The following is a 12,350-nucleotide window of genomic DNA, read 5'->3' on the forward strand; positions in this document are numbered from 1 at the left end:
TGTCAGTGTCTCCTTCCTGTAAAAGACTTTACTGTCTGTGTAGGTGGAAAAAAATACTTAAACAGGTCAAAAATACTCTGTAAAGAGAGGAACCACCATGTGAATTTTATCGTTCATGATAGGGGTGAATTATTATCTAGAGCCTTGTTCTGACACACTGAGAACAAATGACTGGTGATTCCAAATGTCAGCAGAATCTACTAGCAAAGATTTGCTGTCTGTACAGTTCTGAGTCTTTGGCATGAGTTCAAAATGAAAATGAATCTGAAAATTTCTGAAATCTGGGAAGCCCATATGTGAATCCGGTTATGTATCCTGGCATTTTGGCAGAAACGGTTTTCTATTGCAAGACTTTGAAGCCTACACAAAAATTAAATTGCCTTCATGCTCTATAACTAAAGGCATATGAAATACAGCAGCTTTGTTTAAGTGAATGCAAAAGTTCAAACTTGCTTATTTTCATTTTTTTCCTCTCATTAAAATTATCAAAACCTGCTTTTATTGCCAAACACATGGCTTTTGATGAAATGCAGCTTTCAGTCACTTTAAAGGCTGGATTTTGCAATTAATCTCATTTGAATTTTAATTTTGGAAACGTATAAGCATAGATGCTTTCACAGTTTATTTGGTATAAAGTGATTTCAAATCTTGTTAGTTTATTTTTCTCAGCGATTTGAAGTTAATCATATACTATATGAACAAGCTGTCTACCTTTATGTTTAGCTATTTAAGTTAAACTAAAATTAGTATCTTCTTCATTCTCAAAGAACATGAATTCTAATTAAAAATAATTTTGTCTTCAGGCAAAATAAAATTCTTGACCAGTTTGAGAATTAAACAGAAAGGGTATCTGATGTATTCCTATCATACTGAAGCAAAAGACAAACCCTATGGAAATTAGTGAGAATTTTGTATGAGTTCAATGATGAAGTCCTACATTGAACATCTGAATGCTCCTATAACTATTATCTAATGAGCAGGAGGTGCAACCATTATAGTTATGCTTCTATAATGGCTCTTGTGACTTTATAATTTATGCCATCCTCGCAGGTTGTAGCATTTTCTACCTAGTGTTTGCAGGGATATGCGTGATGAAGGTGAAAAAACAGGCTGTAAGAACTCTTCCCTTGCCAACAATGTGCCCTTTTTTTATTCAACCCATTTTGTAGAAAATCTCACTAGGAGATGCCATCATCTGTTGGTGGAAGTGCTTTGTCCATTTAATGTAAGCCTCATGAAACACCTCCTGCCATAATGTAACAGAAATTCTTTCTTGGTGCTCTGAGAACAAGCAGACCATGTCCATAGTTCAGTGACTCCTCACATCAGCTTCAGTATATTTATTTTCTTGTCATGTAACAGATTGTGAGAGGCTCTGTCACAGGCATTAAACAGGCTGCCTCATTTAACAACGGTCTTTCAAAGAATTATAAAGAAACACAACAAAGAACCAAAAATAATGGTACAATAAGCCAAGATGATATTTGGAGTTCAGGATTTTACACAACTGAGCAAAAAGCATTTGCATTCAGAGAAGCAGGCAGACTGATTACAGCTCTATAAGGTAATAGATAAATATCTCTGTGCAGAAGGATCTTGAATAGAGATTTCAAATGGATTTTAGATAAGAAGTTTCCTAATAAGAGGGACATATGGTCACCAAATCTGCTTTATACATGAGGAGTATAACACATTATTATTTTATCACAGAAACATCAAAATCTCCTCCATTCCATGGGGATGACCCCAATGTTATGCACATGAAGTGACGCAATATGTAAAAAGTCATTCAAGAATATGCTGGCTACTTGTCTACACTTGATTCCATTCCTTTTCTTGATACCTCTCCTATTTCCTGATAAAAAGACCCTCCACTGCCAACGGGAAGCTTTGGCTTATCTTTATTTCATGCAACAACACTGAGTCATTCTTTTGCTCTTAAACATACTCATACACCTTGTACCTGATGCTAAAATGCCATGTGAAACACAGAAATCTGCACAGGGAAAAATCTCCCTGTTGCATGTGAGCTTTTGTCATGCCAAATTCTTCTACTTGAGTGCCATGGGCTTTTGACAGGAGAGGGCAGGTGGAAACCTATGGACCTCTGAATGCTCCTTTCTAAAGCTATGAAGCCAATGATACAGCCAAAGCACAAGATCGTCTATGCTTTTCTTGTTATACCATTAGAATTTAAGGGTGTTTTAAATTGAATAGGAACTCCTTAAAAGGAGTCAGTTCCTGAATTAGGCTGTTACCAGTCCGGGATGCAGGCAGCTAAGGATGCTCCTTGCTCTGCCACAAATGTGTTCTGTGGCATCTGATACCTTGTTCAGATTCCAGTGTAGGATGGTGTTTAGGTAACTGACTGCTGTAGGTGTATAGCTTCCCTTGGTTTAGTTACCTTTGTGCCATCAGAAATGTTAACTTCATTCCCAGAGAGAATTTTATTAATTCTCTGCTGGAGTTGGAATGCTCTCCAATATCTGGCTAACCAATGCACCAAGTACCCCCCTACCTTGCAGGGATGTTGTAACCATGAAGTTAGGAAAGAGAGAATCAAATGCTGCTGTACTGACAGCTCCAGAAGCCTGTAAGACATACAGTCAGAGTAGGTCTCTCAATACACGAGTCCTTCACCAAGATATAGCATGAGGAAAACTGCCACTTATGTTTTTCCAAAGTTGTGGCTAATTTGTTTGTTGGGTGTTCTTGAGATGCTTGAAAGGGCCAATGGCAAATTTATTCTCTCAAGGTAAGGGAAATTTTTTTAATCTGGAGCAGAGATGTCTGAAGGACTTGTAAAAGCTCCAGTCATTATTAACCAGCAGCTTCATTGTCTGGAAATAATTTCCTTTCTAGTAGGACCCTTTAACACATGAGCTAACTACTGCCACCATACTGTGTACACCTGTTACAATGAATTATTACTGTGTATTGTTTTCCTGTCTTATTCCACCTGGCACTTGCATTTCTTTTTGCTGCATTATGCTTTCTAACAGCAGGCAATGTGAAGGCTGCTCAAATGTCACACAGGGCAAGAATGTGATTGAAGTAATTAGGGATGAAAACATGGACGTAAACAAGGGTAACAAGGCAGGGCCATTCTGCTTTATGATGCAAATCACCTGCATTCAGGTGAAACAGAACCTTGCAGCAGTCTAATCTGGTATGAATTATCTCTGTTTTAATGTTTCTGTCCACCTAAATGCTTCAAAACGATCATTACTTATACCAGTATGTTCAAATACATCTAAGGGAAAACTCTAGTATTGTAGGGCTGTGACTGAGGATCTCAACTGTTGATTGGGTTCTTATCTCTGAGCCAGGGTGTGGTTATCAGCATAGGCAAAAAGTGCTGAAATCTCATCTCCTAAAGTTAGTAAACGTGATAGGGAGAAGCTGTTTTGTCGTTCTACACCTGAGGAGTGGACTTTCTAGGCTACACAGAAAAATATCCCTGAATATCACTCTCCTGCACATTCGCCCCTACATAAAGAATGGTAACTTTTATAAAACAGTCTTTCTCTTTCTTATAAGAAGTTGTTTAGGAATGTACTGTGACCAAATCTGAAGGTGATTTTTTTTTTCACTGTCTTCAACACTTTGAAGAAAATTATAACTGAACAATGCTTTAGTTAAGATGTTTGAGATCCTCAGCTTTTACTGAAAATTCTAGGTAGGCAAATCTCCCAGATTGGTCCCTCCTTCATGAAGGCTAGGAAGGGAATTTATGCATGAAAAGACATCACTTCTAATTTACAAACAGTAGAGTTTATGGAAGCATATACATTAGCCTTTTTACTTCAACAGAGACACACTTCTGAGGTGAATCTCACCAGACCTGGTCTGGAGTGCATTAAATGGATGAAATCCTTTTGGATAAGAGTAAATAATAATTTTGATAGCTGCTGAAATAGTTTCAGGAATAAAGTACTTTCTGTGCTTAGCATAAAGTAAACAAATTGCTATTTCGCATTCTTTGCCCCGTCTCCTCACCCATCATTTGTCTATCATCTAGAATATTCTGATTTTTCAGCTGGAAGATTCTTTGAATGTTCTGCAGACATTGAAAACATTACAAGCTAAAGTTAACTTTTTTAAAGATTGCACTTCAGTCTCTCTATTTTATTTTATGGGCTTAGGAACTTGCTGAAAAAATAATTTTATGCTTACCTGAAATTCTGTATTTTAAATGGAGAAAGTTGCATTTTGAACTTCACTAGAATGAATCACTTAACCAGGATGAGGGAAAAGGTATTTTTCTCTTTAACCCTTTAACCTTTAGGCAATATTGTTTTACTGTTAATCAGGCTATAATTTACATGTTAAACTCAACATAAACTTTATGTGACCTTCTTTCTACTCACCAAAATATGGATTTGCATGACACAATTAAAATTTTAAAATAATCTAATTCTACTAATACTTTTGAAAAGATAATTTCGCATAAATTTTTTATGTGTGTTGAGGAAAGGACTTACATTTTGGTTATATTATTACAGTTAGTTTTATATATCTAATACATAGAGTAGTATCTCACACACACATTGTAGGTGTGCTAATACATGCACACACATATATGTGCCTATCTGTAGAAATTGGTGTGGTATGTGAAACCTTTGCTGAATTCACTGGCTTCCACTACTGCTCTTCTGAGAAGATTCACATGCTTGAAGTATGTTTATATGTGCATAAGAAATCATAAATATTGCTATCAGAGTTTGTGCCAGCAAAGGGCTGCAGAATACTTCCTCTGAGAAGTGATACAGACAATTATGTAAGGCATGGATGTGTTGTGAGAAGCAAAGGAAAGGAATCTCTCTAATTGCCAGCCCATGTGAGGTGAGGGAATTACTTTGTTTGATGTCTGTCAAGAGTTTCCTATTTAACTGAAAAATGGAAACTGTCTTATGGTACTGCTTGTCTTCAAGGAGGTTCTGCAATTAGAAATGACAGTATGAAACAAACAAAAAATTACCTGTGCACTGAGAAAAGGTATTCCTAGACTTTAAGTGATGTAATTGTTCCTTTTACGGTTTCTGACTAAATAGGGTCCACTGTATTGCAGAATGCTTTAGAAGACATATATAGGTGCTGAGGGCACTTCTTTAGAGAAAAAAATGCAACATTTCTTAGTGAAGAAATTTAAAAAAGGAACAAAAGCAGATTTTCCTCTTTTGGATTCAAACATTTGTCAACTTGTAATTATGTTCCTACATATTAACTCAATATAATATGTAGAATACTACTAAATCAGAGAAAAATGAACTCTTAATCACCATCGTTTGCTTAACGTTGCTTTCTCTTCCTTTTTAAGGAACCATTACTTCAAACCACTCTTCTTTGTGTTTTGTTTTGTCTGGCTTCCCTTATTTCACCAAACCATCCACTGGCACAACACACTCTTATCCATGTGTGTGATTGTGCTCCCTGATAGTTTTAAAGCAATACACGAGAAAGAAAAATTTACTCACTGAAGATTATTTCCAGATTCTTTTACCTTTGCCACCAAACTGTACGCCCTGGCATGAGGCAGCAGCACGGGCACAGCTCCTATCCTGCAGGCTGGAGCCATGCTCCATCGGCTGAACACACTCTAATAACGGGATAACGGGGGGAGAGGGCTCCAAAGCCCCACGCCCTCCTGGTCACCCAGCCTGTGACCACGATCGACTGTCCAGCGCCTGAGGGATGTGGAGCGCACGTCCTGTGAGGAGCAGCTGAGCGAGATGGGGATGTTTAACCTGGGGAAAAGGAGGCTCAGGCTCTACAACTCCCTGCCAGGAGGCTGTAGCCAGCTGGGGTTCGGCATCTTCTCCCAGGTAACAAGTGACAGGAGAACAGGACATAGTCTCAAGCTGCACCGGAGAGGTTTAGACTGGACATTTAGAGGAATTTCTTCTCAGAAGTAGAAGTGGTTAGACACTGGAATGGACTGACCAGGGAGGTTGCGGATTCACTGTCCTTGACATTATCTGAACACTGGACTTGGCATTTAGTGCCATGGTCTAGTTGACATGGGGGTGTTTACATTAGACTCGGTATCTCATAGATATTTTCCAACCTAATTGATTCTGTTTGAGTCTGTGAACGCCGACAAGCCTGCAGCGAGGGCAGAGCCCAGAGAACTGGCTCCTCGTCTTGGCCAAACAAACGCTGCTTCCATGCTTGACTTACGGCTGAGCCAATTCATCTCCCTTCGCCGCATTCCCCTCAGTTTACAATGGAAATTGGAGGAGACCAGTATGTTACCACAGGTGAAGCACTTCAGCTGCCATGTCAGGCAGGGGTTTTGGCTGGCGGGGTGTCTCGGTGAAGGCTGCCCGGAGCCCCAGCTTCGCTGGAAGGTGCCGAACGCAAGCCTCCCTCAGCATCCCCACCAGCCCCGCGCCCCCCGCCAACATGGCGCCCCTGACCCCCGCGCTTCCTCTTCCGGCCGGGTTGCCATGGCGCTGCCCCCCGGCCCAGCCTCCCCCCGCCCGCCGGTGTGTGTTTACATCGGGCAGGAGGAGCCGGAGCCCCAGCGCCGGGGGAGACGGGCACGCAGCCGCCGGCCGCCCGCCCTCCCTCCATCCCCGCCGGGCGGTGCTCCGGGAGACGCGGCATGAAGGTGATGCTGGCGGCTGTTCCCGGGCGGGGGGCTCGGCTGGGCCGCGGCGGCTCCCGGCGGCAGCGGGGGGGCGAGGGGCGGGGGCCGGGCCGGGCGGCAGGTGGTGGTGGCCGTGCATACTTGTAACGAAGTGCACAACTTCCAGAAGCTTCCGACTTCGCGGGGGATGGGGTGTCGCTTCTCGGATGCGTCTCCCGAGAAAGAATCCCCCCTTGTGTCCATTAAAACCCGGCTCGTTTCCTGCGGCGCTGAGACGGGAAGGGAGCAGCGTGGGAGCCGGGAGAGGCTGCCTGCCCCCGCTGCCCTTCTGGGCTGGTGTATCCACAGAGAAATGGCCCTCTTTGCCCGGGCATCCTTCCTCCTCCGCAGCATCCCGTGGGCGGTTTCCTGCCCCGGCACCGTGGGTTCGTGCCTTGCTGTGCGGCCGGGCGGCTCCGGGCTCTCTGTGCTGCTGCTCCCGCAGGCCCTGCCCTGAACGTGCGGGATATCGTCTCCTTTCTCCGTAGTTTGTGTGGAAAACTCTTAGGTAGAGAGTGTCTGACCTGAGCCGGCTATTGGCATAGGCGCCGAGGCTGGCTGGACTATAAAAGTAGTAATGTGTAACATTCAGATGCGAGTTGTGTCTTCAGTTGTGTTGGTTAGGAGTCAGCAGTGCTGTGGTATTGCTTTTTCTTCACTTCATGTTGTCATATCTCTTTAATTTTCAGGTGTATGACCTTTGTAGTGGTTTTCTGTCATTAATCAGTCTGAAACTTGAGACACAGCAGGCATTCCCTGTCTCCTGAATTTGTCTGGCAGTAAAAAAAGAAAAAAAAAAAAAAAGGATTAGCTAGGTTGTAAGCTCTTTGGGGCAGAAACTGTGTAGGTCTGTATCTCTCCCGATGAAGAAATTTGGCTCAGGCCTTGCTCCAAGCCTGTGAGCCAACTAAGCGTGTGTAAGAAGTTCATCAGTTTGTGCAGCTGTTGGGTTCTGGGAAGTGCGTGTGTGGCAGTCACTGAGGTTAACAGTTGTCTCTGTGCACCAGTGGCTCTTAACCATAAATGTCTGTGCAACGGGTGATGAAAGAAAAGGGACATCTTCCGAGTGGATGAAATAAATATATGTGAAAAGAATGTCTCCTTCTATGCAGTGTTGTATTTTGTTGTTCATTTGTGCAAAGCCTGATAGTAAAAAGTATATTTTTTTTCTTTGTTTCTGAATGTTTCTTAGTTCCAATAGTGTGGGATAATAAAAAGTATGTATTGAGAACATTATTGATAAACAGCACTATGGCTTTGGGTGATTTGTTGACTTACGCTGTAAAACAAAAACTTCAGCGTGCTGTCTGAACAGTGCATCCAGCTTGAGGTCAAAACTGGAAAGATTTCCTTCAGCTGCTGTTTTATTACGTATAGAGTAAACAGCTTCATATTCTTGCTAAGCCCGCTTACTTCTGCTGAATTCCTTTTCTGCCTCACCAGAGTGGGGAAACCTCATGGCTATTTAAGATGAACTCATTCAAAATACAAGAAGATGTGAGTGGAATCATGTTCTGACTGCAAGGAAAATGTGTTTGGGGGCAAAGTTGTTTGGGTTTTTTTTCAGTAATTTCAATAATTTTTCAGGTATAAGCACTGTGTAGAGCTTTTCAGTATAAAAGGGTTCACGTTTTTTTTCTTTGAGAGCATAATTTCTTTCAGTGCACATTTCTTTCCACGTGTGCCACCTTTTGCTGTAGCAGTTGCTTAACGTTTCTTCTAGGTAAGATCACTTCAGATGCATGATTTAAAGTCTTAAGCTGGGGGTGGGGATAATTAACCTTTTCATTTAACAAGTGGAATGCATTGAAGTGTGCAGTTTTTTCACCCCGTTAAAAGGGTGAGGGAAGGAGAAGGTGAGGGGAAGGAAGAGGTGTCTGTGTGGTGTGAGGATTGGATCTGAATCCCTTTTATGGTCCTGCTCATGACTAGTTCAGTGTGACTTTAAAACAAGTAAGTTTAAGTTGTTGATCATTGCAGGGAATGCATCAGAACTAAGCTTTTCAAAAGTCATTGTGTCTTATTTCTCCCCTAATTGTATCTTGGGAAAGACATTTGAGTTTGTGTATTTGTAGCAGCATTGGTTTTGATGCTGAGCTCGTTGATGCTGGTTAGCATGTTGGTGAGAAGGCAGAGCAGTCAAAAGAAAACAGTTAATGCTAGTGTGTACCAAAATGATCTGCCTACTTATGGAAGGGAAGAAGCCAATGAAGGGAAGTAAGTGGTAACACCAGGGGAGTTCTGCTGTAGATCCTTTCAGGATCCATTACTTATGTCTGATTGTTGCTGAGGAAACTGAAGCTTGATGCGTTTTATTTTTACATCAATCAAATAATAATTATGCTGTTGAAAAGGTAGAGTGAAGTAAAGTAGTATGGCAAAGGAATGCTTTAAAATTTGGTGATGAAGGTGGACTGGATTCAAGATAGTCTTTACATGTTCCCATGTCTTTCAAGCAGTGTCAGTGTTGAAGGATGGTATCTCTGGGCCCTTCCAGGCTATGCAAAATTCAAAACTGGCTAAAGCCCCTTTTCCTGCTTAGAGGGAAGGAGTGAGAGGCAATCAACTTAGATTGTGTCAGAAACTGGACTATTTCTGTATGTAGCAATAAGCGACACCTTGTCAGTGTGTCAATAATGTTTGCTTTCCTTCAAGGGCAGATCATCCTAATGGCAAGGAAATACATCTTGTGAGGCTGCATTAGGAGCCTGGGTAACATGTCTGTGACGGGGGGAGGGCAGTTTCATTCATTAGGGCAGTGGGGAGGTTACCAAATCCCCACCTCTCTTTCACAGTCAGCTGCTAATTGCTGTCCCACAATACAGTACCTTTCCAGTATGAATCTCTTGTGGCTTAACGCTGGATTTCTCAGCTCTTGGGCAGCACTGGAGAAGGTTCTTGTGTCCTTGCTAACACAAGCTCTTCATGCTGTACTTTCAATGGATGAATGGATCAAGACATTAGGCTAGTTCCTGGTATGGTTCTGCTGTGCTGACTGCTTCTAACACTGCTCCTGTCACTGGTCTAACTTAAATCCAAAATCAGAGAAATGAAAAGCATTGAGAGTGGCAGGTCATATTGAAGTTCTTATTTGTGAAAATAAGCTTAAAGTGTGATTTCAGTGAAGTAGCTGGTCCCTTCTTTATTGAAGTGATTCTTCAAAGTAGAATGAGAGCTTGTGGTGTTTTGGCATATGCTTACATATAAGTTATATATTTTGGGATATGACAAGTGTCATAAATGTGACATTTTCCTTTGAGAATCTTAAAGCTACATTTAAGGGAAAGAATGTGAACTTACTGACTATAGTTTTCTTTTTCTGACTCTAACAGTGTGTGTTCACAAATGAATTTCAGAGATCAGAATAAGGAAAGATATTTTGAAGATGCAGCATCAAAATTTATGGAAAGCCCTAGTAGATATTTTTCTTGCTTGTATTTACAGATTACTCTGTTCCTTGAGGATGTCATGGATTGTCCTGTCGAAATAATGTATATGTAACATTTTTTTTTTTACATGTGTCCTATCCTGTTTAGCAGGGCTTTTGATAGTTGAAATGAAAAGTACTTGGGAAAGGAACAGCTTATGAGAATAAGAGACAAGAGGTATTGCTATCTGTGGAGTGTACAGTAATATTTAGTTTTCCTAGCTTGTAGTCCTAAATGTGTTCTAGAAGCAGGAGGAGCATAAATGTAAGTGACAGAGTATAAGGGAACATGGAGTGCATATTCTGTAGATAATTTTGACTTAAATATTTGCCTTTAACTTAAAATTTTTTTATTGGTCACATCTGTTTTTCTTTATTGCTGAAACTGCCTTACGAACTTTGTAGTTGTTTTCCAATATTTCTGCTGAATTTCAGAGAGATGGGAAGGGGTTGCATATCTTCAAAGTTCTGGGCAAGGTACATTCTTACATGGATGAAGGCAAATAGTAGAGCTCTTAAGAAGTTTCTTCAAAAGAAATGTTCTGATTGAACTTAGTGGATGTCACAGAAGTGTCTTGTGCTGATGTTAGCAAATCTTACAATCTTAATATGTCTGCAGAGCTGCTTAAGGTCTAGTGCAATTCTTGGGCTTTCATTCATTCTAAAAACATTTTGGAGGGAGAACCTGTGCACCTCACAGATGTTCAAAAGTAAAAGGCAGCAGTTACCAAAAGTTATTACCACCTGAATGAATTCTTGTTTCTTGTATGCATAGTGATCAAGTGTTTCCTCTATCTGATGGCTGTTTGGTTGCTGAGGGTAGTAACTCTGGTTGGAATCTTGAATGCAGCAAGTTGTGATCTTTCTTACTACTTCTTGGAATGAGTTTGGGAGAAAATGAGGTCTTTATGAAGCCTGAAATAAAAGGGGTGTTACTGCTGGCATGCTTCTTGCAGTCAAATTTTGACGTGCAGGCTAGGTGTGAAATTGGGGGAGCTTGATAGTACCAGAAAATGTAGCTTTTGTTCTGTAGGATTAATAAATATTTTATCTGAAATGTTTCTTCTTTAAAACACTACAATAAGTGTGTAGAATAACAAGCAACATTGATTTTAAAGAGCTCTGATCTGAGTTCAAAACTCATTTGTAACGAAGGAAATATTTAACTGTGTAGCCTCAACAAAATAAATTTAAAAGTTGTGTGATAAATACATCATGTTGCAATCTCCTAGCTAATTCCCAAATGCAGAAAAGGCATTTTGAAATTCCTAATGAAATAAGGAAACAGGAATAAGTTCTGTCTTGAATAAAATATTTTATATTTACCCTCAATTTCTAGCATCTAAAATTACTTTTGGGAGTTTTGAAACAACTTTTTAACTTCAAATGGATTTGCAAATTTTTTTTGTCTTATTTTTAAAAAGGAAACTAAGATTGTGGAAAGATGACTTGTGTTTCAAACTCTTGCAGTGATGTCTCTTGTGACTCTTTTGGGGGAGAATGCTCATATTTTTCAAACTGTGTATATGCTTATGCACTTTGAATTCAAGTCTTACTGTAAAAATTCCGGTGTTCTAGCTGTAAAAGCCCTCGAAAATTGCTGAAATTTCAGCTCATTAAAGCTAAGACAGTAGTAGTGCACTTTCAAGAAAATAAATGCATGGAAATGAGGTCATAGGAAACCACAGTCATAGAATACTGCTTAATGCATCTTTCCATGAGTTTTTTTCTTTTTTTGTTTTTTTTTAATTGTGACCCTACTGAGGATGGTGAAACAGATATTGCACTTTAAGTCTCTAGCATGGTTAAGAAAATTATAATGACCTCTGTCATATATGCCTATATTATTAGGCAAAGGACTTCTCATTTTCAGACAAATTTCTCATGCTGTCTGAGCTCTCTAGAGTGATACTACATTTTGTTAGGAAAATGGAGAAAGTTCTTTCTGTGGAGTGCATTGTCTCATTTCTTTACTCAGAATAAAACTGGCATTAATCATTAAATCCATCTGTCAAGGACCAGGCTGGAAAAACACATTTATAGTGTGTTAGCTAAGTGTAGTTATGTAGAAAGTGCAATAAAACTTCAGGTCATTAAGTCTTACTATTGCTTGCCTTTGGTTCACCAGCTCAACCGAGTGTTGTTGTTTTTTGGCTTTTTTTTTTACTTTGTCCCCCTGCCAAAATCTTTGACAGATGATATGAATGACTGGCAGGATTTAGGAAGACTTCTTGCCACTGAAGTTCTCTGTATCAGTGAACAGTCAGTTATGAGTTAATTGAATTATTTTGA

The 12,350-nt window shown here is 40.4% G+C and overlaps 1 protein-coding gene across 2 annotated transcripts in view; it reads left to right on the forward strand.

Moving 5' to 3' along the window:
- Positions 1–6,424: 6,424 nt before the first annotated feature.
- The window catches only part of LOC146436402 (transmembrane protein 263-like), a 204,609-nt gene continuing 198,683 nt past the window's right edge, over positions 6,425–12,350 (forward strand). For both annotated transcript variants that reach the window (XR_014852655.1, XM_085062433.1), the window contains exon 1: positions 6,425–6,613. Coding sequence is in view for 1 of the 2 variants with exons in the window: in XM_085062433.1 (XP_084918559.1) it covers positions 6,608–6,613 (6 nt within the window). In the remaining variant the exon portion in view is untranslated. The remainder of the gene's footprint in view (positions 6,614–12,350) is intronic.

This window comes from Lichenostomus cassidix, chromosome 5, assembly GCF_008360975.1.
Source record: "Lichenostomus cassidix isolate B80296 chromosome 5, HeHo_3.0, whole genome shotgun sequence".
Taxonomy (NCBI): domain Eukaryota; kingdom Metazoa; phylum Chordata; class Aves; order Passeriformes; family Meliphagidae; genus Lichenostomus; species Lichenostomus cassidix.